This window comes from Trifolium pratense, linkage group LG2 (assembly GCF_020283565.1).
Source record: "Trifolium pratense cultivar HEN17-A07 linkage group LG2, ARS_RC_1.1, whole genome shotgun sequence".
NCBI lineage: Eukaryota > Viridiplantae > Streptophyta > Magnoliopsida > Fabales > Fabaceae > Trifolium > Trifolium pratense.
The window spans coordinates 48,467,145-48,493,849 of record NC_060060.1 but is presented as its reverse complement, the minus strand read 5'-3'; the positions used below and the strand labels follow the sequence as shown (position 1 = coordinate 48,493,849).

The 26,705-nt window shown below is 32.3% G+C and overlaps 1 protein-coding gene and 1 long non-coding RNA gene across 2 annotated transcripts; both read left to right on the top strand.

Moving 5' to 3' along the window:
• The first annotated feature begins 317 nt into the window (after positions 1 to 317).
• LOC123907030 (transcription factor bHLH118) lies at positions 318 to 3,393 on the top strand. The gene is made up of 4 exons (XM_045957096.1): positions 318 to 785; positions 1,232 to 1,576; positions 2,256 to 2,328; positions 2,439 to 3,393. Exons 1-4 carry the CDS (start codon positions 675 to 677, stop codon positions 2,486 to 2,488), a joined length of 579 nt encoding a protein of 192 aa, XP_045813052.1. The 5' UTR covers positions 318 to 674; the 3' UTR covers positions 2,489 to 3,393.
• Positions 3,394 to 20,551: 17,158 nt separating this feature from the next.
• On the top strand, positions 20,552 to 23,451 carry LOC123907028. The gene is made up of 4 exons (XR_006809076.1): positions 20,552 to 20,962; positions 21,977 to 22,224; positions 22,293 to 22,591; positions 23,233 to 23,451. It is a non-coding gene; the product is annotated as an uncharacterized LOC123907028 (long non-coding RNA).
• The last annotated feature ends 3,254 nt before the right edge of the window (positions 23,452 to 26,705 follow it).

Sequence of the window (26,705 nt, the reverse complement as noted above, 5' to 3'; positions counted from 1 at the left end):
TCGAAAATTCGAATTCAAATTTTGATAAAAATAATTTTTTATCAGAATTTACTTGTATTTGCGACCAAACTCTCTAAATTACTGAAGTCACCTCTCTCTAAAAGTAGATGGTTCATAAAAAAAAATAATAAATCAATAAATCCATTTTAAAGAGTGCAATGAAAAACATTTTTTAATATCATAATTAATTAGTAAAGGTGGATTGTTCACATTCAAAAGAAAGAGAAAACACTATGACCCACCATAATATTTTGTTTCATGAACATATGTCCCACAGTAATAATAATATAGTAAGGTAGAAGAAAATATAAATAAGAACACTTATATGTGGCAGGTGAGATGGATCTTATCTTACATATATATGAATGATTTTCAGAATCCAAACATATCTGGCAAATTTAAAGTACTATCAAACCCTAACAACCAAATATACTTCGATTTCCTTGTAATAGTATCTTTGTCAACCCCACAAAGATAGTACTATACACTATCATAACCCATCTATAGTCAAATAATTAAAAGTTGAGTTGGTCTTTTAGTTTTGATCTACAAATTATTCCTTCTCACATGGGAACCTCCTCAAATATTAGAAGATCATCAATAATTGCATGATCCTTGCATGAAAAATAACCTCAAAAATTATCAACACAAGATAATAGATATATATTGTTATCATGGAAGATGTCAAGAAATGGATGCATAAAGAGACAGAAAAGCAAAGAAGGCAAGAGATGGCCAACCTCTGCACATCCCTTAGATCTCTTCTTCCTTTAGAGTATATTAAGGTAAATCAAGTTTATTTCTTTATTAGGTCATTTTTCAGTTAAATTCACATGTCTCATAAGGTGGCAATATGTTATTAGTAGAGTTTTAAATGAAGTTTTACATGAATTGTGATGTAATAGTTTTTTTTATGTTGTCAAAATCGCAATTTTTTATGATGTCTCAATTCATCACGAGACGAGGGACTAGCTAATTCTGCTAGACTAAATTGCCGTTAACCCGTGAGATTATTTATTATGGCTAGTGACCGTTAGATTTAGAGATAGAAAGAAATATTTAGAGTGTTTTTTGTCTCTAAATCTATCATTCTTTATAGTTGCAACTGCAGCACGGTGCTGCAGTTGTAGATGTAGAGAATTCAATTCCAATTTTTTTATACTATTTGAAATTGGAAATATAGTATATAATCATTATTAAGTATATTGGGATGATTTATGATCATCAACAGGGAAAGCGCTCAATTTCTGATCATGTGAATGAAGCTATCAATTATATCAACCACCTACAAAACAATGTGAAACAATTACAAGATAAGAAAGAAGATTTAATGAAGGTGTCTAATTTGAATAATATCCACCACCAAAATGGCTCTACTACTAGTACCAATCTTCAACCCTTTGTTATTGTTCAACCTTTCCCTGGAGGACTTGAGATTGTGTGCAGTTACACCTCCAAGACATGTTTGTTTCCTTTGTCAAGAGTGCTAGATATGCTGCTTAAAGAAGGGCTTAATGTGATAAGTAGTAATTCGAGCAAAATAGATGGAAGATTCATATACACTATACGATCTGAGGTATGATTTCTCAATTTAATTGTTACTCAGCATTGTTGTGTAGTTCCACTTTTTCCGGCCTCTGTTCGTCTTGTGCAGAGACCAATTATTATTAATAATATATTTTCCGTTAAAAAAAAAAGTACAGTAATATTCTTTTTTTTTCTGCTCTTGTGATTTTAGTTTTTCTATCATTTCAAAATTTCATGTAATATTCTTTTTAAGGTATTTTTGAATAAATGCTTATTTCCATTAAGTGTTTATCATACGTATAGAGCATGCCACTTCAAAAGGAAATAAGAAAGTTGTTTTCATAAGTTATTCTCAAAATATTAACATACAAGTTGTTTCAGAGATCCCGAGTTGAAATCATGGCTGGAACAATCATTTACTAACATTCATTTTATTGAGTATGACTCATAGACACAAAAGAGGGGATCGGGTGGGGGAGTTGTGCAAGCGTAGTGAGTATTCTAATAATTTGAACCGTATACATGGCTTGTAATATTAAAAATGCAGTCAAGTACTAATACGGAACTACAACTACAAATAGTTCCAGTAGTCGTAGGCACACTTCGCAGAACTGCATGTATGCATGAACAAATGATCTTGCGTTATTAATGTTTGCGCGCGATTTTTGTTTTTTACTTTTCTTTGGTTACTAGTTGTAGTTCTAACACCTTTGTATACCATCTTGAAGGATCCAATAATGTCAGGGATTGATTACTCTCAACTGCAAAGAAAGCTTACGGATGCAATATTATCATCATCAAGTAATTAATACTTTGCTAAACAATTTTGTGTGCAAGACCAAAGGCAAAGTTATTTTACATTATTTTTGTTTCTGAATATTCATGTCTTTATTTAACTATATATGTTGCAGGTTTACAAGAGAGTTCATCTGAACCTGGAATTAACCATATCTTGAGATAAATGTATTATGTGTGCATGCAGTCTTAATATAAAATGGATCTTGATCCTCTCTTGCTGTTCGTTCTGCTATCATCTCAACCGTCCATTCATGTTTTTTACTACGAGTCATTAGATGAAGAGCAGCAAAGATATGGCATAACAGAAAAGACAGTAGAGGATCAAATTTCATATAAAATTAAGCCAATTAAAGATTCAAATTCAAAGTGGCATGATGCATGAAAGCAATACTCATTGATATATTTTTCATTGAAGTTAGAAAGAATAGTCATGCAAAAAGTTCATGTTGATGTTCAATGTATTGAGTGCTCATACACGTATTTTCTTAAATCATAAACCATTTTAATTTTTCACACACTTCGATTCTTTTCGACGTAAAGAAGAAATCCATATAAAGAAAAGGAGGATCCATTATATAAACTATAAAGCTCATTTTTCACTCTCTTATGGATGAAGATATATAGCTGGTCATTAGTGCATATGGATCCCTTGTGGTTCCCTATACCTCGTGTTAAAATCCTTCGTTGCAGGGTTATTCGGGATGTTTCGGGGTCAAATTGTCTTGTGGAAGATGAGATTAATTAGTATCGATCTGATCTTTGAAAAAGCTCAAAACCTTCTAAGGATATTGTGTTTCTCTTAGCAATTTTTGTTAGATAGAGTTCCAACTCGTGTTAACCTTGTTTTTCGCAAGGTTATTCGGGATGTTTAAGGGTCAAATTGTATTTTTTGTGGGTATTTGTAGGAAACAACTACCCACCTGCCAGTTAGGGTGGCTATTCACCATGACCTTCATAAGTGTTTTAGTCTGTATTTGAGTTTTACTTTCTTTGGAGCTAATCTTATATGAGTTTAATTGTTGTGCACCGTCAGTGTAAATTATTTTTACACATACATCCAATGACGCGTTGCCACATCATTTAATGAATATGACACATCATGTGTTTTTAATGACCATACATGATGTGTCGATTTATTATTGGACGCATGTGCAAAATAACTTTACACCGACGGTGTATATAAATTAAATTCATCTTATATATACATAATGTATTATGTTTGATTTTAAAATTATTTATGGGATTGAACAAATTGGGTGATCACAAAAATTGAAATTCATGTCTCTCACTATTTGGGTTTCCACTATGTTTGACATTTCCAAATTTAACAAGATCAAGTTTTCATTGCTAAATTAAATATTGCTATACTATTTAAGCTGTAATTTGGTATAAATGGCCAATTTCTTTGTGTATTTTGATATCGAATTTTATAAAATTTAGTGTCTCTATGTATTTATATAAAGACATATTGTTGTGTAGACAAATGTAGGACTCCTAAAATGTAGGACACTGTAGTGTAGACAGCATCTTTAAAATGTAGGACTCTATTCCCCTTAAATATTAATAATGTAGACTCCATTTATTTTAGTAAATATTGTTGACTCCATATTTTAGTAATTAAATATTAAAAATGTAGGACTCTATTCCCCTTGTGGTATTGTGTTGCAAGAATGCGAATTCATTGTGATCTCATTATCCAAATCTCGCATGTCCTCAGGAACTATATGATTATCGGCCCCTCTGCCTCATTGGGTGCGTTAACAAGGTTTTGTCTAAAATTCTAGCCATTGCTTAAAACAGGTTTTGAGCAAGTTTATCTCGGTTTGTCAATCAGCTTTTCTACCTCATCGGCAGATTTTTGATGGCGTGGTGGTTGTTAATGAATTAATAGATATTGCTAAGCGAAGAAAACAACATTGTTTCATGATGAAAGTTGATTTCGAAAAGGTTTATGATACCATCAGCTAGAGTTATCTCGAAGATATGATGAGGAGGATGGGATTCTCCGATATTTGGATTAAGTGGATGCGAGCTTGCATTTTCAACAGTTCTATGTCTATCTTAGTAAATGGAAGTCCCACGGTAGACTTCAAGGTTGGAAAAGGTTTACGCCAAGACGATCAATTATCACCTTTTCTTTTCCTTATAGCAGCCGAAGGCCTTACTAGAATGATCCTCCAATTTGCGGATGACTGATACACCTAAAAAGATGCTATTTATTTAGTTAATTTACTATTATATTTTATATGTTTTTATTTTGATTTCGATGTTTTATTATATAAATAGTTACTTATTTCTCGTATTTTAAATAAACAGATAAATAGTGCACGAATTGAAGAAATGAGCAAAAACGGACGAAAAAGGGCCACACAAGTGCAGCCAAGCCACACATGTGCAGCCCATCATCACGCAAGCCAGCCCACAAGCCAGCATGATGCTGCTTGCCAGCTTGGGCTTAATGCCGCCTGCCAGCTGGCCATAATTGGCGCCCGCCAGCTGCATCCAAATGGCCCTCGCCACTTCCTTTCAAATCGTGGCCATCCACTGTATCAAACGGTCACGCGAGATTCTCACAAAGTCCCACATCGGCCAAACCGTTCCCCCCCCCCCCCCCCCCCCCCCTCTTGTATTTTAGTATAAATAGGCTAGTTCTCTTCACTCAAAAACATAACACTTGACTTGGAGAATTGAGAACTAGGCTTAGTACCACAAGGTTTTCTTCTCTAAAGTTGAGAGTTTAGTATTATTTTATTCTCCCTTGAGAATTTAATAAGTTTTTTTTATTTCCCGGCGTCCGTACTTTCGGCCTTTTTATTTCAAGTTCTTATTTTATTTTATGGTCTTATTTATTTCTTGTCTTTATTTTATTGCTTTTATTTTATGCTTTTAATTTTTGTTTTTATTTTTATTATGTCTTTTTATTTATTTGCTTATTTTATTTTTATGTCTTTAGTTTTAATTATGTCTAGCTAAATTAATATTGCTAGGATGTGTAGTTAGTGACTAATAGGGGTTCGGTAGTTAATTCGTGCTTAATAGTTTTCAACCACCAGTTTTAAATAAATACGTTTTCAAATGATTTGTCACGAGAGTGAGGATTGTTTTAAAGGCAATAAACCAACATTGACGAGAGTTGAGGTTTAGGGTCAGATAGTTAAAACTGATCGTTAGTTCTAAAGTCCGCGAGAGCTATTTAGGATTGATGAGTTTTATATTGGTTTTCAAAGGTACTTATATAGGTAAGTGAGCGCGTGAGAGCAGAGCATTTATTTCATCTAAGTATAACGCTAGTCAAGATTTGCGAGAGCTGAGATTAGTGTTTTTAAATCAAATATAATTCTTGAAAACTGACAACTGTTTTATTTTCTTAAGCAGTTTTTAATTAAACGTTGATTATAATTCGTCACGAGAGTGAGAATTAATTAAAGTAAAAATCAATAGAGCGAGAGCGTGAGATTTCTACTAGATAGTAAAAACTGAACATTAACTCTAATTCGCAACGAGAGTTGGGATTAGAGTTAATTAAATTATATTGCTTTTCAAAGAGTATTTTATTAGCGGGTGCGAGGACGAGAGTTAAGCACCACCTTTATAATTTATAATACTAGTCAAGATTTGCGAGAGCTGAGATTAGTGTTTTTAAAACAATATAGTTTCGAAGATTTAACAGTTTGTCTAGCACGAATTAAGCATTGAACCCTCTGAAGCAACTAAAAGCACATCCTAGTAATACTTATTCCAAATTAATTTAAAAAATCATAAAAAAAATATATTTTATAATTTAAATCCCCTTTAATTAAATCATTAAGCCTTAGATTTACAAAGTAACATTAGATAACGGTAGGTCGATTATTGGTCCTTTGGGTTCGATATCTTTTTAAAACTACACGACACGACTGTATACTTGCAGTCACGTTGTCATCCGATCAATGACACAATCCTTGTAGGCGAAGACAATTGGATAAATTTATGGTGTATTAAGTCCATTCTGCAGAGTTTTGTGCTAGTATCGGGTTTAAAGGTTAATTTCATCAAAAACAAGATATATGGAATTAATTTAGAGGAAAGTTTTATGAGGGCTGCTTCCAACTTTTTATCATGTAATATTGATTCCATTTCATCCCTCTTCTTGGGAATACCAGTAGGGGCGAATCCAAGAAGATGTGTTACTTGGAGTCCTATCATAAATTCCTTGAAGTCTAAACTTTTGAGTTGGAGAGGTCGGTTTTTATCCGTGGGAGGATGGGTGACATTGATTAACTCGGTGCTCTAAAGTTTACCTCTTTTTTTTTTTTTTCTTTTTCAAGGCTCTGGTTAAGGTAGTGATCGAAATTACCTGGCTCCAGCGTAATTTCTTATGGGGAGGTGGTCTAGATGATAGGAAACTTTGCTGGGTGAGCTGGGAAACGGTATGTTTGCCGAAGGAGAAAGGAGGATTATTCATTAAGAGACTCGATTGGTTCAACCAAGCTTTGCTAGGCAAGTGGAGGTGTCTCAATGAAACCCAAACTATATGGTATGATCTCTTATCCTCAAGATATGGTCTCTTCCCAAACAATATCTTATGCAATAATTATGGGGTTGCGACTGGAAACAACTCGATTTGGTGGAGGGGCATTTGTTCCATTGGAGGGCGGAATGAAGGAAATATCGGGTGATTTTCTTCTAATGTTAACAATGTGTTGGGAAATGGCCCAACCATTAACTTTTGGCAACATAAATGGGTTGGGAGACAACCTATTTGTCTTGAGTTTCCTCTTCTTTTCTGCAGAGAACATAACAAAGAGGTTACGGTCGCTAATAGAGGTAGTTGGAAGGGAGGAGATTGGGCTTGACATTGGGATTGGGGAGACGCTTCATCTAACACAAAAGCAGCAGAATTATTAGAGTTAGAAGGGGTGCTCCAAGGTATTAAATCCATTTTAATGGAAGATGACCGGCGTAGATGGATTGCGGATACATCAGGTATCTTTTCTGTTCAATCTTGTTACAATGTTATAGCTGTTGTTAATCATTCCGAAATATTGGATTATAACATTGTGATGGCTCTGAACGATCTTTGGCTAAACGATCTACCCTCTAAAATTGGTGTTTTTGCTTGGCGGTTGTTGCGTAATAAGTTAGCGACAAGGGATGATTTTTTTAAAAAGGGAATCATAACTGATTTCATAAATAAATCCTGTACTTTTTGTTGCTGCACTTCAGAAAACCATAATCATCTTTTCTTTGGGTGCCCATTGGCGCGTCGCATTTGGAACGATATATACGATTGGCTCGGCTTTAGACCAGTCACTCATGAAGTTGGTTGGGCTCACTTTCTAGCATTCGGTAAACATCTCAATTCTAGCAAGTTTAAGAAGGTGAGACAACTGGTTTGGTGCACGACTAATTGGTGTATTTGGTCCCTTAGAAATAATGTTATATTTAAGGGAGCTTCAATCATTCTCTGCGCTCTTTGATGGACATAATCAAATATGTTTCTTGGTTATGGTTTATTAATAGGAGTGGTAGACATTTAAGTTATTCATATAACAACTGGTGTACTAATGCTTTAGATTGTATGCTAGGTATCTAAAGCCTTATTGTAATGGTTGAAGTACCCATTGTACTTTCTTTTATATAATTGTTCTTTGCTTATAAAAAAATTATAATATTATGTATCCTTGCCCAATTCAAAAATAAAAAATGTAAGCACCCCTTAAGTAATTAATTTAATTTAAAATAAAAATCAAAAGGGTTAAAGATTGCTTCACAAGGGTTTACTAACAATTATTTATCTGGAATAATATGACATTTTAACTAACCGATGATTTCCTCTTGATCTATTTTTATTGTATATATACAATTTAATAATTCTTTTAAAAAATAAATCGGCACAACGTAGTCATTATAATTGATCCGCATATGAAATTTAGTTATTTATTTTGAATGGCAAATATATTATTAATAATAATCGGTCTCGATCTGCACAAGACGAACAGAGACCGAACAAAGGAGAACCACAGAACAAATGTGTCGTATATAGGCGGAACACCAATGAATAAAGACAAAAACAGACACCACCTAATAGAAGTCCACTTCTAATCCCTTTCATAGAAGGACACTTCTCAGCCTCCAGACCACCAAAGAAACCATCAACCCGATTCACATAGACTCTAACTCGCGATCTCGAATCAAAAGTGATTTTCCCATCATAATCCAAAAAGCAGCTTGATACGATCATGAGTTCCCTAAACATGTGGAAGGAAACTTATAAAAAATGCATAAAAAATATTTGGATGAAGATGTTTGAGCCCAACTTGAAGCCCAATTCATATGATAAGAAGCATCCTTAGGCTGAATTGTGGTCTAATAATATTGGACTAAATAAAAAAACAATTAAGTCCAATTTTCTTTATTTTTATTGTAATTTTCGTTTTTGGTATTAGGAGAGTTTTTAGATGACCTTTAGTTGCTCCCTAGGCTCTCTAGATGCTTCCTAGTGGTGCACTAAGTCATTATAGTGGCTAGTGGGAATTTATAAGCATGTTAGTGGGAATTTTCTAAGTCCTATGGTGAATGTATGGTAGTGGACAATAAATCCTACTATGTAAGGATATGCTATAAATAGGACTATCATGTACTTTTCAAACAACTTTGAATATAATCTAATTTGAGAGTTTCTCTTTGAGAACTTTTTCTTTGTTCTTGTGATAAGAACATTGTTCTTGAGATAAGAACTTTATAGTGTTGGTTCTACCGGCAGGTCGCGGTTAGGGTCGCACTTTCTTTGATAACTTTGGTTCCACCGGCAGGTCGCGGTTAGGGTCAAGTTCCTCTTTTCCTTGATAACTTTGGTTCTACCGGCAGGTCGCGGTTAGGGTCAAGTTCCTCTTTTACCTGTTTTCAAGACGATCCTAAGCAGTCGCTTATCAATTGGTATCAGAGCTTCGGCTCTTGAAATCAGGTTTGATCTATCATTTTTTTTATCTTGTTAAAAAAAAAAAAAGAGTTGAAAAAAAATATATGGAGGAAGAAAAGCATGTCTCCATGAAACATTTGGAGAAGTTATTATTTCAAGAATTTCAAAAGCTTCATGAAAAGTTTGATCGCATAGAGAGGAATTATAGAAAAAATTATAAAAAAAGAAACGGAGAAAAGGAGATAGAAAATAGAAGAATGAAAAGTGAGGGACAAACGAAAAAACATATTGCAAATTTTGATGTATTTTGGGGTAACTTCCAAAATAAAGAGATTGGTAGAGAGAAAAGAAAACAAGAGAGCAAGGAGAAACTTGAAAGTGAAGTAAAGGGAGAAGAAATTATTGAAAAAGAAATTGAGAACATTTTTGGGGCTATCGAAAATGTCACCATTCCTAAGAGTGAGAAAGAAAAAGAAGAGATTATCGAAAAAGAAATTGATAGCATTTTTGTGGCTACCGAAAATGTCATCATTCCTAATAATGTTTATTTTACTTCTTGTACTCTAGAGTCTTTATCCCAAGGAGAAGTTAGTGAAGAAGATAGAAATCTTACTTTTGAGAGAAGTAAAGAAAAGGAAGTAGAGAAGATGGAAATTTATGAGAGAAAAATAAATGAGGAGGTTGAAAAAGATGTCAACTTTGAGAAGATTGAAGAAGAAAAATTCAACTTGCAAAAAAAAAGGAAATATTCAAAAGAGAAAATTTTTGTTACTAATCTTTTAGTTATTTATGCAGGTTTGGATTTGAGGACAAATCCTCTTGAAGAGGGAGAGAATGATACGATCATGAGTTCCCTAAACATGTGGAAGGAAACTTATAAAAAATGCATAAAAAATATTTGGATGAAGATGTTTGAGCCCAACTTGAAGCCCAATTCATATGATAAGAAGCATCCTTAGGCTGAATTGTGGTCTAATAATATTGGACTAAATAAAAAAACAATTAAGTCCAATTTTCTTTATTTTTATTGTAATTTTCGTTTTTGGTATTAGGAGAGTTTTTAGATGACCTTTAGTTGCTCCCTAGGCTCTCTAGATGCTTCCTAGTGGTGCACTAAGTCATTATAGTGGCTAGTGGGAATTTATAAGCATGTTAGTGGGAATTTTCTAAGTCCTATGGTGAATGTATGGTAGTGGAAAATAAATCCTACTATGTAAGGATATGCTATAAATAGGACTATCATGTACTTTTCAAACAACTTTGAATATAATCTAATTTGAGAGTTTCTCTTTGAGAACTTTTTCTTTGTTCTTGTGATAAGAACATTGTTCTTGAGATAAGAACTTTATAGTGTTGGTTCTACCGGCAGGTCGCGGTTAGGGTCGCACTTTCTTTGATAACTTTGGTTCCACCGGCAGGTCGCGGTTAGGGTCAAGTTCCTCTTTTCCTTGATAACTTTGGTTCTACCGGCAGGTCGCGGTTAGGGTCAAGTTCCTCTTTTACCTGTTTTCAAGACGATCCTAAGCAGTCGCTTATCACAGCTCCAGGAGCCAAAAGTTAATAAGGCATCGGTAGAAAGAAAACCTATGCAGATAAGTCTGAAGTTCGTCTCCAAACAGTCAACACCGATACAGTAAAGGTCAACTAGATACAACAAAACTTGCAAAACTCAACAGATTTGGAAACCATCAGAGATAGCTAGTAACTTAGACGTTTCAAACAATAGTTAATTAAATGAGACAATTTGATCCCAATTATAGTAACTTAAAAATGGGAAAGTTAAGTTTCTACAATATCAATATAGATCGAATACAAACCTACTTGGGGTTGGTCTGGTAGTGTTGGTTTAGGTCCTTGGAGTATGCTCCTCTCAAGGTCTTAGGTTCGATTTCCCCTAGTGCCAATCTCGGTGGGCTAAGTCCATACAGAGTAAAAGAAACTCTGGCTTTAAATGGGACCCCGCAAGTTGGCGGTGGGATTGGTCCCCTTGGAATAGTCGGTCCTAGGACCAAATACCAAGTTTTCAAAAAAAATATATATAGATCAAATACATCAGTTATCAATGATTGTAAATGTGTAATTTTTTTTCTTCTTATTATTAGTACCCGTGACGGAGAGAGTAATATTTATGAAATATTATATTTTGTACTCCAAAAATTGCTCTAAAGTGGATATCCCTAAAAAAAATGACGTATAATATTTATCAAAATTTATTAAAAAATTATATTTTGGAAAAACTTGAATTGATGATAAATTTGATAAAATGAATTCGACCATCAATAAATATGGCTTGTAGTTCTAGACACACTTCAAATTCATTTATTGATCAAGTGAGAATATTCATGGTATCCTTGGACCATTTTATGCCCCAAAAGTATGATAAGTATCAAATTAGCAATTATATATAACTTCCATATGAAATCAAATAATTTTTTTATAAACAAAAAAAATAATTAACAAAGGAGTATAAGTGTACTTCAATCCACATTATTATATTTTTATCAAAAGAAGAATACTAACAACTTTCAAGACAATCCATTTGCAACCACTAATTATAAGTATCATATTAGATTAGATGAGAAAGCAAAGATATGACAACTAAGATAATCTTGGTTAGAAATCTTCTTTAAAGACATTTTCTATAAAATGTAGGACTACATATTATGAAGTTGTTTCAATAGATGTAGCATATATTCAATTTGAGGATAAATGTAGGATTGTGTTGCACGAATGGGAATATGATCTCATCATCCATATCCTGCAAATCCAAAAGCAAGGATAAATTAAACAGTACACTTGTCCAATTCAAACAATATAAAAAAGTAAGAACCCCTTAAATAATTAATTTAAAATAAATATCAAAAGTTGCTCAAGACTGCTTTGCTTCCACAATAATTTATTTAATTTTGGTTAAGTAGTTTAGTGATTATAACTAATTATTTTCTCTTCATATTTTAATTTACAAATGATACCCCCAACTAAATTAAACTCCCGAACTGTTCCATAATAATTTATCTATATGGAAATAATGTGATATTTGAACTAACTAATGATTTCTAAGTAAATATACTTTTCGGCCTTAATAAAATTAAGAATCAATTTTTTTTGTTAAGTAGTTTAGTGGCTAAATTTTTTACTTATAATGTGGATAAGTGGGATGATCGGAGTCGAACTACGATCTTCTGCATATATAATAAAACATTCATGTCAATTGAGCTAAGCTGCCGGGACAACTTAATCCTTATAATTTAACTTGGGGCCTCCTCAAGGAGGAGAATCAATGTGCATATTTCTTTACTAACCTTCTTCACGTGTGCATAATTATGTGACATTATAATATGCACTCCAAGAAGTGCTCTAAATTAGATATCTGTAAAATAATGAAACTGTATAATATTTTATTAAAATATTAAAAATAGACTAGTTTTTGGAAGAAAAAAAATGGAACTGACGATGAATTAGACTGCTACAGCTACTGGTATCCAAATATGTTAAAAAGGGCCAAAGAGTTGTGTTCCCACGGGCTTGTGTTCGGTTGGCCAGGCCCAAGATTAAAGAACTCAATGAAAACTTCTTTTCGTGCCCTTGAGCTTCTTAAGTACCTTATGAATTTTCCAAAATATCGCTTTCATAAGATAACTAGTGAGTGTTAAAGAGTGCAAAATTTGAAAAAACAAAGTTCGCAATTTAATTAGTGAGGGATATTTTTAAAATTTCCGGGGACGCACGAGAAAAGTCAGAGCGCGAAAAGAAATTCTCCGTGTCAATTTAAGATTGGGCCACGAGCTTGAACATGGATCAAGAAAGGCCCAGGACTGACCATTAGATTCTATAATTCATTCTAATTAGTAATTACTTTTAGAGAATTTCTTCTCGCACCATCGTTACACTTGTGCACCCCTTTACATTCCCAATTGACCTCTTGGCTCTTGCTATTTAGGATGTGAGTGTGTAAATAGCAAAAATTGGGGGAAAAAAAGGTCGCATCCTAGAATGCGAACCTTATAAAAAAAAATTTTTTTTGGTCCTATTTACCCTTCTCTCATCTCTCATGAAACAATTGTTAATGAAACACAATTCGCGAGTTAAAGTAACAATTGAAGCCATACCAGCTCTTGTAACCTTGATAGATCCATATTGTAAGTATAAATGTAAACTTTGTCATATCAAATAAAGTAATAATTCAGTATAGCTATAATTACGGTGTGTGTGATTGGTTGATAATGTAACAGTCACTTCAGTGCAAATTCAAAATGATATTAAATAGTGGCCACATGTTTATAAGGTTCACTAGTTAAAGTGCAAACAAAGTTCACACTCTAAATAGCGAACTGTGTTTCAGTTCGCACCCTATTTTGCGAGTGCCAATTTTATTTGACTCAAGTTCAATGTCAGCACCCTCATGAATGAAAATATTAGGAAAAAAAACAATTCGCATTCTAGAATGCGAACTTTTTTTCACCATAATACAATCCACTATCATTGGTCCAAAAATTTTAACTTAACATATAAAAATATAACATATAAAAATATCAAAATTATTAGATCGAATGTCGTAGAATTTTAACCCAACATCATCGACATATATGTGTGAGTTTCAAAATGTTTAACATCATTTCGTCAATCTTAAAAATAAAATAACTTTCATTGTACCCAATAAAAGATCTCCTTTCAGAGAAGGAATTAAAAAAATTCTGATAACAGTGTATAACTCCAAAGACAAGATATAAAATTCCAACGGAAAGAAGCCAAATTTGAACTGCAACAGCTTTATGATCTCAAATCCCAACATCAGTATAGTCTAGTCAAGATGGAAACTCTAGCAACCCTAAATATATGTTACCTACTACAAACACAATTAGAAAACCATACACCAAATTAAAATTGAGATGAGACTATAGACATTATGTAAGTAAATGTATAGGACCCCCCTTGATTTATGCAAAAATATGGCACTGTCTTCATAAAGCATATTGACGTACTTAATGTAAAAACGCATACATATTTGCACCCTCTCAAAATGGGAAATTAAATACAAAAAATAAATACACTCACATAAGCATAAGATCATGAAATCTAAATTAGAGTACATAAACTAAAATAATAGAGACACATATAGCTCCTATTCAAAGGTATCATTATATATCAATAGTTAGTTGGTTCATTGATGATTGACGCTAGACTTGGTAGTGAGAACCACAGTTCGATCGATCCACGACAACTGCAATTGGGAGGGGGTTGAACCAATTGTTGGCAGATCACACGATTCAGTGAGCCGGGTGAAAATAAATATAAATGGTATCAATATATAGATTCAGTGCAGTCGATTTTTTATGCAATCATTGTTTCAGTATTGTCCGATCTTGACCAGACAATTTAAATTTTAAGTTTTTTTTTTATTTACAAAAGATAAATTTTGTCTAATATAAAATTTGAATGTTGAAATCTAGATCTCTCGATCTTGATCAAACATCCCATATCCATATGGTAAATGATTAAAATAAAATGACTAGAAAGTTATAATAATACATATAGTTGGACCTTCTTTTCAAAAAAAAAAGTTGGACCTTCTATTTACACTCAATAATATATTTTGCTTATTAAAAAAAAAAAAGGTTGGGTCTCAAATTTTTTGGTTGATGACCTTATATAAATTTCATTACAAATGAAAATAATTCTTGATTTTGATGGGTATGCTTCCCATAAAAAATTAAACATATATATAGCTTCTATATATAGGTGAATAATAAGAAGTAAAAAATTTACCAAAAAAAATGTTACATGAGCTGCTAAAGGTAAATAAGAAGCATGCAGCCGACCTAAGGATGATATAGGTGTTAGAAAAAAAAGTGAATGAGAGAGAGATTATTTACCATTTACTTGTCTTTCTGTGTTTCTATAGCTAACGGTTTTTAGAAATGCAAGAAGTGATAAAACAGAAACAAAAGTGAAGGATAGGTCAGAGATTGTTTAGTTTATATTTGCACATAATAAATATAAAAATGTGTTAATTAATCTCTTGGTGCAGCAGTCAATAACTGTTGTGTTGCACTACTTCAAATACATTAAATAAGTGGACACTCTCATGTTTGTTTATTTGGGTTAACCTTCTTTGGTGCCACAATCAATAACTATATGTATGCATCATAAGTACATGTTATATATAGTTTTATACTATTAACTTATTTTTTAAAAATATATAATTTATATTCAAATACTGTAAGCCAAATTTACTCAATAAAATTTGAACTTTCGTTAAATGATACAATAGATGGTAAACACTCAAGTATACACATTTTATTTGGATATGTATTGGTAGTTGAGTGGATAATTCTGATAAATTCAAAAATTAATACATAATTTATGAACCAATTAGAATTATCCACATCAACGATGTACTTATCCAAATAAAATTTGTGCCAAAGAATAATGGGAAAAAATGGTGATTTTATATTTTCTAATTTAATTTTTAATTATTATATTTACAAAGTTGAAATTAATAATTTAAGAGTGGTGCACATAAGGTGCAATTTTAAAAAATTGAAAATTAAAAGTAACTACTACAAAAAGTAAATAGGAATCAAAATTTAGATATCCTAATACAAACAATATTTATTTAATTTCATCACCAAGTGTTAGAGACATCGAAAATTTTCTTTTTATTCCAATAAATATTTAGTAATCTTATAACCAATTTTATTTTTTCCGTCTCAAATTTTCATCATTAATTCAAAATTTTCTATTATATAATACTTTTTTTGAAACCATTTTATACAAACATGTATCAAGGAAGGGCATCCACTTTTTGATACATTTGTGACACATAATTAATCATGTGCAAAAATTTGAGTAATTTAGGTAAACAAATGCTCATTCACTTCGTTTAAAATTGTGGTTAATTCATAATTTTGATCTTAAATTAACTATCTATTCAGCTAAATTAATATATATATTTTTAAACATGTTTAAATAGAAAAATAGTTGTTTGTGTATATATATAGTACTAGATAGTTTTTATATTTGCAAATATTAGGGCTATATTATAGAATGAATAAATGAGTACTAGTATATGTTAAGTGTACGTATATGTGTTACAAGTGTGAGGATATTGATGATGGAATACAGCTTCAAAGTTTTGCAGCTTTAAAAGAAATTAGAAAGTGAAAGATGAGAATTATAGGATACTATATAGCAGTCACGGGGAAGCTATTGCTATTAGCACCCTACTTACTAGTTACTGCTACATATGCAGCTAAAATATATGTAATAATTTTTATAATAGGGATAGATCAAAACACGAAATTCATGTTGATTCAGTACTCTGAATTTTTGAATAAAAATAACATAAACCTTTGTCTATGAAACTGAATTTGATGTTACTTGTCGGGAAGAGATATTAAAGTGTTTTGTATTAATCTTATAATTCTTTCATTGCATGCATGATTTTGTTTGTGTTGTCTCTCTCTAAAGTATAGAGCATATGATTAGTATTACACAGCTATATATATTGATCATAACAAGCTAGAGAGTAATTCATTACTATAATATTCACTGTACATTGTCATTGTTCATGATTATATTGCATGCAAACAAAAGGGTAACACATTGTTTTCTAATGTACTATATTTTTTTTATTTGAATTTTCAAAGTCAACACACTTGGTCATGGCATGGCATATAATGCTACCTTTGAGTAGAAGATTAGAGTTTTTCATAACGTTTTGGTTGATATAAAAGCCTAATTAGTGTTGATTCAATAGGAAAACAAGAGAAAATGGATATAAATCGATGGAATAGGATTTGAATAGCTGAGATTATAACTATCCAATCAATAACTATCCAATCAATAATGAATAGCTGAGATTAAATTTTGTAAAAAGTTAATTAAATTTACCAAGTAAATTTGAGCCATCGAATATATTATGAACGGCTGAAATTATCTACAGTGTGTAGCTATGTGAAACAATTACAACAGCCAATATGCATCCTAAATGGATATGATTGACGGTTTTCTGGAGGCCCTCTAATGTAGAGCTTGCCTTCGTTTTCTTGTTTGTTTTAGCTATATTCTTTTTCGATTTCTCTTTAGTTGGCTTCTTAGTTTTAAATACTTCTCTCGTACTTTTGAGGATATCTATCCATCTTTTTATTATATAGGAGTATACTATTTTGCCATTCACAAACCAAGAAGAAAAAAATAGAAATTTTTATTTAATAAATTTTCTTTTTTATTTATTTATTGTTGATTTTACGCATTACCATCTCAATTGAAAGCATATAAAGTTTCTAACAATTTTTAAATATCAGTCTACAATATACTCTATGATTTCATTGTACTTAATTTTTAGATTTTTATATAATTGTTATATTTTATTTTATTTTTACACAAGATAGTTGTTATATTACTATATAGTAACATATATTAGTCATTAAAATTATTCCCTAATGAAAAAGCTTATTGCAAATATAAATTGGCAGGCACTATTACCAGTACTATCATTTTCACAATATTTTGCAGCCTTCTGCACACACTCAACCAATACTAATCCCCTAAATTAACTCATCAGAAACACAATTAAATTAAATACAAACAAATGAGAATGCAACTAAATAACTAATGTCCAGAAAATTGTCAGAGGTGGATAAACCATATGGGGGGACCAACAGCAGCAAAAATAACTTGCATAGAGAGACATATATACCATAAAGCTATTGGGACTTAAATTCTATTTCTACCAATAATATAAACCCACACAAAAACCAAAAACTATGGAACAAACCTTCCTTAACCAAAAAATTATACTACAAAGGTTGGTGAAATCAAAGGTAATAACAACATTGCAAGATCATTGTTGTGTGAGAGCCCTAAAACTAATAAGTGATGGAGCTAGCCCAAAAAGTTGTAGAGGGCCGCTATAAATATAAATCGATATTCTAAAAAGATAGTATATTAAGGGTATGTCTAATATGAATATCTCAAAATAGTCAAAAGATGGACCATTACCTATTTTAATAAATAAATTTTTAAAATAAATTTTATGTCAATTCATGTGTAAACTTGATACTTTTTAATTAGTTCTTGTATTTATATTTATAATATTATATGAATCTCTCTGACAAAAAAATAAAATGATTTAACAAATGATTGATCAAACATGAATTTTTATACACTAAAACTCTATTTTCAATAAAAATTTGAGTACTTTTTTCTCAAAAAAAAAAAAATTGAATACTTTAGACAAAATAAATTGTACATTTAAAACATTTATAAATTATTAAACAACAAAACATTTGAAGGGAACCTTCAAAAAGTAAATTAGAAAGGATATTTCGTTAAAGACAGATTCTAGAGACAGATTAATTCGGAGACGGATTACTTCCGTCTCTGACAAATGTCATGCATAAAATCTTGGGTCATGTTAACTTGTGCCCTAAGGGCACATGTTAAGCTACCTAAAAATAGAAATATATAGCATTTAATGATACAAAGAATTTAATGCTTAGACAATTGAATACAACACAAGTTCAATAAATATTTTCCACATTTATCTTCTTAACATGTGCCTTAAGGGCACAAGTTAACATTCTCCTAAAATCTTTCATAAACATCGTCTCTAAGTTATCAAATTCATAAACTTCATGGCTAAGGTAACATTACAATTCAAGCTATACTACTTTAGATGCTCAGGAAATCTTTCATAAACTTCATCTCTAAGCTATCAAATTGTCATGCATAAAATTCTTTGAACCAAAGCCATGAAAAGCTGATTTTCAAAAATAGTTGTCTGCACCCTTTAAGTCATTTCGGTTGTTAGCCGATTTAATTTTGGCAAAAAAACAAAAAAACTGATTTAATAAACCTGCACGTTTTATATCGTGCATTCCTAATAACCGAGTTAATAAGTCTTGGACAGAGTGTTTTTCCTAACCATTGTCATTCTAAATTTTTGCAAACCTTCGTAAAAATGATAGCAACCCCTGGTGAGATCCTTATCACAAAGGATAATGAATTCATGATGGATATTCAATTCATCATGATCAGGCTGACGATCCTGTACAAGCGAACCTCAAAGTGATTAAACAAGTTTGGGCCGCAATGGAGAAAGGAGAGAAGTCTTTCACCCCTTTTATTTGTAAAAGTTAAAAGAAGAAGAAAAACAATTGGCTATGAGTAGTGGACAACCATATAACACTCGTTTCTATGGGTATCACGTCTCACTTATCCCTATAAAATGGGAGGTAGTTTTTGGTAAACCGGAAGTTAGAGCTCTTTGTGAATTCTCTTTGTAGGGATGATTATTTTGTACTACTTTATTTTGACTACTTCTAGGGTAACATTTAGTCTCCCCTATGTACATTTATTTTTTTGCTATTTTTATTTATATTAATATGAGATATATGTATAAGATAAGAGTATTTAGGTATCCCAACTTAGTTATGATGTCTATTCAATCATAAAAAAAAAAAAAAAAAAACTCTCTTAAGATAAACTTGTAAAATGATTATTTACTATTAATAAATTTATTACTACTATAATTGTTCGGAAAAACTCGAGTTCGATTTTTTATAGGATCAATTTTTTGTTAGACTTTACTTACCTCACAATCAAACTCTAAATTACTCGGCTCGTTTCCCCTAAAAACTAGAGGGCTAATAAAAAAAATCATTACTCCAATGAAATTTTTATAATTTAATTAATAAAATTTTATATTTATAGTGTCTTTGAGGTGAGAGGATTCACTGTGAAATGAGAGAAAGTGCATAAAACTTTTCCACTAAGATATGGAAAGAAAGCAAAAATTGGAGATCCAATTTTGTAAAAAGACAATACAGTCCTTACTTCTGAAATGTTTTTGCTAGACGTTAAATATTATTTTTTTCCAATTTATTGGTTATTAAACCAAGGCCTTTATCTTTTCTTTTCTTTTCTTCCACTTTTCTTCTTTTTCTTCCTGGTCTATGAAAGAGGAGTGATTTAAAGTTAATTTTGGTCTGAAACACTACAACATTTTAGGCCTACCACAACGCCTTAATTTTGAGATGTAAAATAAGGGTTCTCGTAGAGTATCAAAGGCAACGGTTTTCATAAACCGTTCTAGTAGTATGCAAATTTTCGCCAATTATATGCAACAAAAGAAAACCGTTCTCATAGATTTCAACGAGAACGGTTTTCTATCTATATTCTACTGCAACTGTTAAAAACCGTGCTGATATAAATTTTAATTTTAATAAAATATATTTAAAAAAAACAAATAAAAAAATCTTCGCCCAAAAAAAGCATTACTTTACTTTTACATAAAAATAAAAATAGAAAAAATAAACACACAACACGCATACTGTATATTTTATTCTTCTTCTCAAATTGATTCATCCCAAATTTATTTTACTTCTCAACACCTTTTCCTGTTCACCGCCACCTTCGACGAGAATAACAACACCTTTCATGTATACCCATGTTCGATGGTTGCAGCTCTGTGATTCGCAAAGGTACAAAGACTCGCGATGTGGTCTCGGTTCTTATTTTTATGCAGGAACCCTTCTATTCAGTGGATGATTACATAAATCACCCCCACCGTCTTTTTAATCTAATTCACGATTAAAACTTTCTCGTTCCCTCATGAACCCTAATTTTCTTCAAATCCTAAGTTCAATGGATCCAAGCTTCGATTTCCGGTGGTTCACGAATACCAAATCCTTCTCAGCATCTCAATTAGCAATTTTGTGAATTTGATGCTATGTGAGTTCTCTTTTTCTCTCCTATTGTGTGATAATTTTGCAAGTTGACTCTTTGGTAAATATGAAATTGGTGTTCTCATTTAGTTTTATGCTTTGTTGAGTTTTGCTACATGGATGGTTGATTTTTATTTGTTTGTATGACTATGTTTGATTTTGCTTGTGAATGGATATAGCTGGTTTCTGTTTTTAATTAGGACTACAATTTTTGATTTATGCCACAATTTCTGTTTTTGGGACTTGAATTTCATTCCCTGTTTTTATGACATGTTAGACGTCTCAATTTTATCTTCTTCACCTTTGTCACTTATCTTATTCTTTGTTACATCATGGTTTACAATGAAACTCAGCTTCGAGAAACCTTAGTTGAAACTTCCTATATTGTTATAATCCAAAAAGATGTTCAATTTAGATACTTTGGATCCATGATCTTAAGAGTAAGGATTGTTTCATGAAGTTGATTCAACTTGGTTTGATTTACATGGTTCCTCTTCATGTCTTTGGAATTGCAATTGTTATTTATTACCATTACTATAGATTTAGCTTAGAAGATAAGTTCACAACAAGAGAAGAAAATGATTTGCAAAGGTGTTAATAAAAACATCTTTGGAATGGAGTTCAATCTGATTCTTCTCTTCTACCAGGTTTGATTCTTCTCGAATGTATTCCTCATGTTCTTGCTATTTTTCTCTTCTTGAAGAATCCTTGTACAGGGCTTTTTCTTAAATATTTTTCTTGCTTGTTTTCTTATTTATTCTTATTTTAAGAATTGATGACTTTCTCATTTATGTTTGTTATTCCATAGTCCTACTACACATTTGCAAACAAGGACTTTATATATATATATATATATATATATATATATATATATATATATATATATATATATATATATATTTGCGGTCGCTCACTTTCATTCATTCAATTGTTATTCAGTTCAATTCAATCAAATTAGGTCTCCAATTTACAATCTTGATTATTATATATGAAATGCTAAATCTGTTGTTTGCATTTTCAGGTGTTTCTTGCTTGCTATACAAATGTATCCCCATCAGTTCAAGTAGATGATCCTTAACTTATATGGTCTCAATCTATTGCTGACTTACTTGACTTGGACAATAAAGAGTCAATACTCTAGTATTAGATCCATCATGTTGCTTTTGTTATTGCTTCTGTTCCAATTACGAAATTCATTCATTTGAATATCAGATTTGAAAGGCCAAATTTTCCCCTTTTCTTCTCTGGTGCAACACCTTTGGTTGGAGTGTAAGTGTTCAAACACACATCATATATCTTTTGGTACAATTATCTACCATTCACATTCTTCTATACAGGTCGCCTTATGCTCAGTGCTACGGTGGACATCAATTTGGTATGTGGGTTGGCCAGTTGGGTGATGGTAGGGTAATTACGCTTGGGGAGATACTCAATTCAAAGTCTGAAAGGTGGGAACTGCAGCTTAAAGGTGTTGGGCAGACTCCTTACAGTCGCTTTGCCGATGCCTTGCAGTGCTCCGTAGCAGCATCAGGGAGTTCCTTTGCAGTGAAGCGATGCATCACCTGGGGATACCGACAACCCTTGCTCTTTATCTTGTGAACACTGCAAAGTTGGTCACTCGAGACATGTTCTACGAGTATGTCTAGAAAACTTGCAAGTTATATTTTATTTACTGCATGTTTTTTAATTAGTAGTTGAATTAGATCATATATTACATTATATCTTTGTGTAGAGCACTTTCAAGTTTAAGATTTTATTTATTTACTTGTTTATTTAATTTATTCATTTATTTATATTTTCAATACCATTTCTCAAGGACTTATGAGTAATGTGGTTGCAATTTTGATCTTGAACAACTATGTGAATACGTTATAACATGTTTATGAAAGGTTTTTGGTGAACATGTTTATGTTCATTTTGCAAAGTTACTAGGCAACTTTTGAATTATATTCAAGTTCTGTTTGCTTTATAATTATAGTTCTCTATCTAACTAGATTTTACATGATTATACTTTATGGTCTTAGATATGTTTCATTTACATTAATTCTCAGTATTTGCTGGTTTTGTTTTCAAATTAATTCACAATGTTGAACTTTTATAATTTGCCCATTGGTCGTTTGTGATGCTCAAGTGTCGGCGCAGATATGCTCCAGTTTCAAAGCATAGAACCCTTCTTCTATCGATATTGTTAATATTGTGTTTAAACTTTATTTCTTGGTTACAACTTGCTACTATTTTAACATATGTTTGAAATAAGTTTCTTATTTGAAACTGCAGGGGCTAGACACAGGAAACTGAAAGGCACAAGATAAATCTTTAGAAGTTCCCTCGATCTAAACATCAACCACAATGGATTTTTAATTTGTTGTAGAGATTTGCAAGCATTAGAACTAAGTTTTAGAATATACTATTCCTCTGTCCATTATTTATATAAGCTATATTCTAATTTGTATTGACTTTTTGTGTCATTGATTCTGAGTGATATTACCCAACAAATAATCATCCTAATCTTTTTTGTATTATGCATCAATGAAATGGGCCTCACCATAAATTTCAGATTTTTTTTTAAATCTTATAGTCAACAGCAACGGTTTTTTAGTGTTGTCGTAGCCGCAAGCGAAGCGTCTACAAGAACGCTTTTTAAATGGACAACGGTGAAAAAGCGTTGCTGTTGCAGAAAACCGTTGTTAGTAAGGAGTCTGCTAGAACGTTTCTAAATTAGCAACAGCGCATAACCGTTGCGATAGACCATACCAAAGCGTTCTCTAAATTCAACCAATGGCAACGGTTATTAATTGAGAACGGATAGAAACTGTTTCTGTTGGAAACTTTGATAACCGTTCTGTTAGGGACTCTAAGAAAACGGTTGTCTTCATGGGGTTGCCGTTGCAAAAAAAAACCGTTCCGAAAGGCTAAGAGAACCCCTCGGTATAGAACCCCAGAAAACCGTTCTTGTAGCCTATGGCAACGGTTTTTTTACATTACAAAACGGTTTTTTGGCGTTCTTGTAGAATGAAAATGTTGTAGTGAAATCACCTTTCTAAAAAGTTTTTTTTTTTTTCGTTATAATAAATAAGTGTGATATTCACATATTTGTTTATTTTGATTTCACATACGTCTTCGTACGTTGTGTTTTGTTATCCCGTCATTGTGCGGTGTATTTTGTTGTCTTATCTTTGTGCGGTGTTTATTTTTTTCAAGTTGAAGGATTAGTCCGGATCTAGTGCAAAATCAATCAAGTTAACGTTGGAGTTATCAACGTTACAGATCCGGAAACATGAATATTTCATCCACTTAAATATAGTCATATTTAAATTTGTAGGCTTATGCAATTTTCCATTTTATGCTATTAACATGGATGCTGTGAGTTTGTTCGCAGATCTATCCCTTTTGTTTTTAGAGACTTTGAATTTGTATTACATCGATGCACTCTATCAATTTGAGAATCTGGTATTACTGGGATGAAATTAAAACTTTTATTTATACACTTTGCTCATGCTATACAGACAGAAATCAGAATTAACACTATTAATTAACATTCATCAATATTAATATATTAATTTTGTGTAAGGATAATTATGTCATTTACAAAATAAGTATCTTTCTTTTCTTTTACTTTCACTCAAACCAACCAACTAAACAATTATCTCACTTTTTATCCACTTTCCACTCACATTCATTCTTTCAATATTATTTCCTCTCACTTTCTTTCATTTCAATTTCTTTTCTCTGTATAACATTACTCACTCTGTACCAACATATAAGTCGTTTTGAAAAAAAATTGTACTCCCTCCGACCTTAATTATAAGCAAATTTTCACTTTTTAGATTCATTATATAACTAATGTATCTGTTGGACATAAATTTGGTATTTATCAATTAAATATAATTGGTGGGTCCAACATTTATTTTTGGAGGTTATATTGTCAAAATAAAACTTTCAAAGGTGGTGTCGAGGTCTAACTATATCGAAGCAAAGGAGCGTTTCGAAAGCTTTGAAAGGCACATTCAGTTTTGGTTTTGTCAGGAGGCTGTCGAAAGCACAAAATCGAATCGAAGGATAGTTGGGCCAAGCCCAAAAAAGAAACAACAACGGCCCAAGAGGCATTGGCGCGCGCTGAAGGAATGAAAGATGAAAGTGGAGAACGTGGTCGACGTGGCAGATCGAAGAGCGTCCAGATGATCAAGAAGCAGTTACCACTTCGTTGTAGTATTTATAGTAGTTTTTCATTCAGAACAATGGTCACAAAATTTTATACAAACACTCTCTCTAAAATTCTAAGTACTCAGCGATCGAACGAAAGGAATTCAGAGGAGAAATGTATGTTTTGTGAACCATCTTTATTTGTAATTGCTTTTCATTCAATGCAATTTACTTTCCAGCAATTTTCTTTAGTTTAATTCTAAATACTTGCTCGAGAAACTGCTACTTCGAGACGATTCGAACTAGTTTCTCTTGTATGAATTGAAAACGTTTTAATCTCTAAGCGTTTGTTTCCTTGTTAAAACGAACATTCAAACAGTTTTCTTACATAAATAAAACACAAAATTGTCCTGAGATTTACTAGTTGGTCTCGCGAGTTTAAATACTTAAACTAGCGGTTGTTTACCAAATTTCCACGTAAACAAATTGGCACGCCCAGTGGGACTGGTTTTGTGTTTATTCAAACTGTGTTCTTTTTTATGTTGTGGAATGAGAAACTCGTTACTTGCGTATAACTGATGATAAGTTAGGTTATGGTTAAAACTACTCAAAGATCTAACCCTAATAAAAATCAAAATTCTAGTGCGATGAGTAGCGAAGCAAGTTCGAGTGGTGGAGTCGATCCACCTCCACAGAGTTTGGAAACATCTGGGTTGGTAAATGTTCCAATATTCTCCAGTCCAGCCATGTCGAATGTGCATGATGTTATTCCAACTTTGCCAATACCAACTATGGCAATTCCGTCCGTGACTGCCGGTCCTGGACGTTCGAAACCACCATCAGGTCAGAATTTTATGTATGGGCCTCCCCCTACACTTGGCTTAGGGATGCCAGTTTTCGAATCTGATAGGTATACTTCGTCAAGGGTGACTCTCACACCCTTAACAACTGCGTCTGTGTTATCTTTAAGACAACAAATGGATGAGAGCAACCATGAAATGGTTAATCTCTTAACACAACAAATTGGTACTGTGTTTAATCCATTAATTCAGAATACCAACGAAAGTTATCAAATGTTGGCATTTCAAATGAGTCGAATTGCTGATTTTTTGGGACCCCACCACCACCTCCTAGAGTAAATCCTGTTACTCCACAAGTGATATTACCTGCAATGTCTTCGACTCCAGTACAGCAGAGGCCGACTTATGTGGCCAATGAAACAGTTCCTAACCCAACACCTACACCAGTTGTACAAGAGGAAACCCATTATCCTCACGAGGTTAATCAAATGCCTCAAGTAGTAAATCAAAATCCTCCTGTTGTTAACCCAAATCCACAAGTGGTTCATCAGAACCCCCCAGTAGTAATGGTTAGGAGAAACCAGGATCCTGATGAGGTAGTGCGAGAGGTTCAGAACAATAACTTACTTGGCCAGCACAATTTGGCTAACATGGTCGAAACGATTTTGGCCCAAAATGGCCTAAACACGGGTTGTCGAAGGCCAAATTTTGTCTCTGCCTTCAATGAATATGTGCTGCAAACAGAGTTACCAAGAGGTTGGAAAGTCCCAAAGTACACTAAGTTTGCTGGGGACACTAATGAGTCAA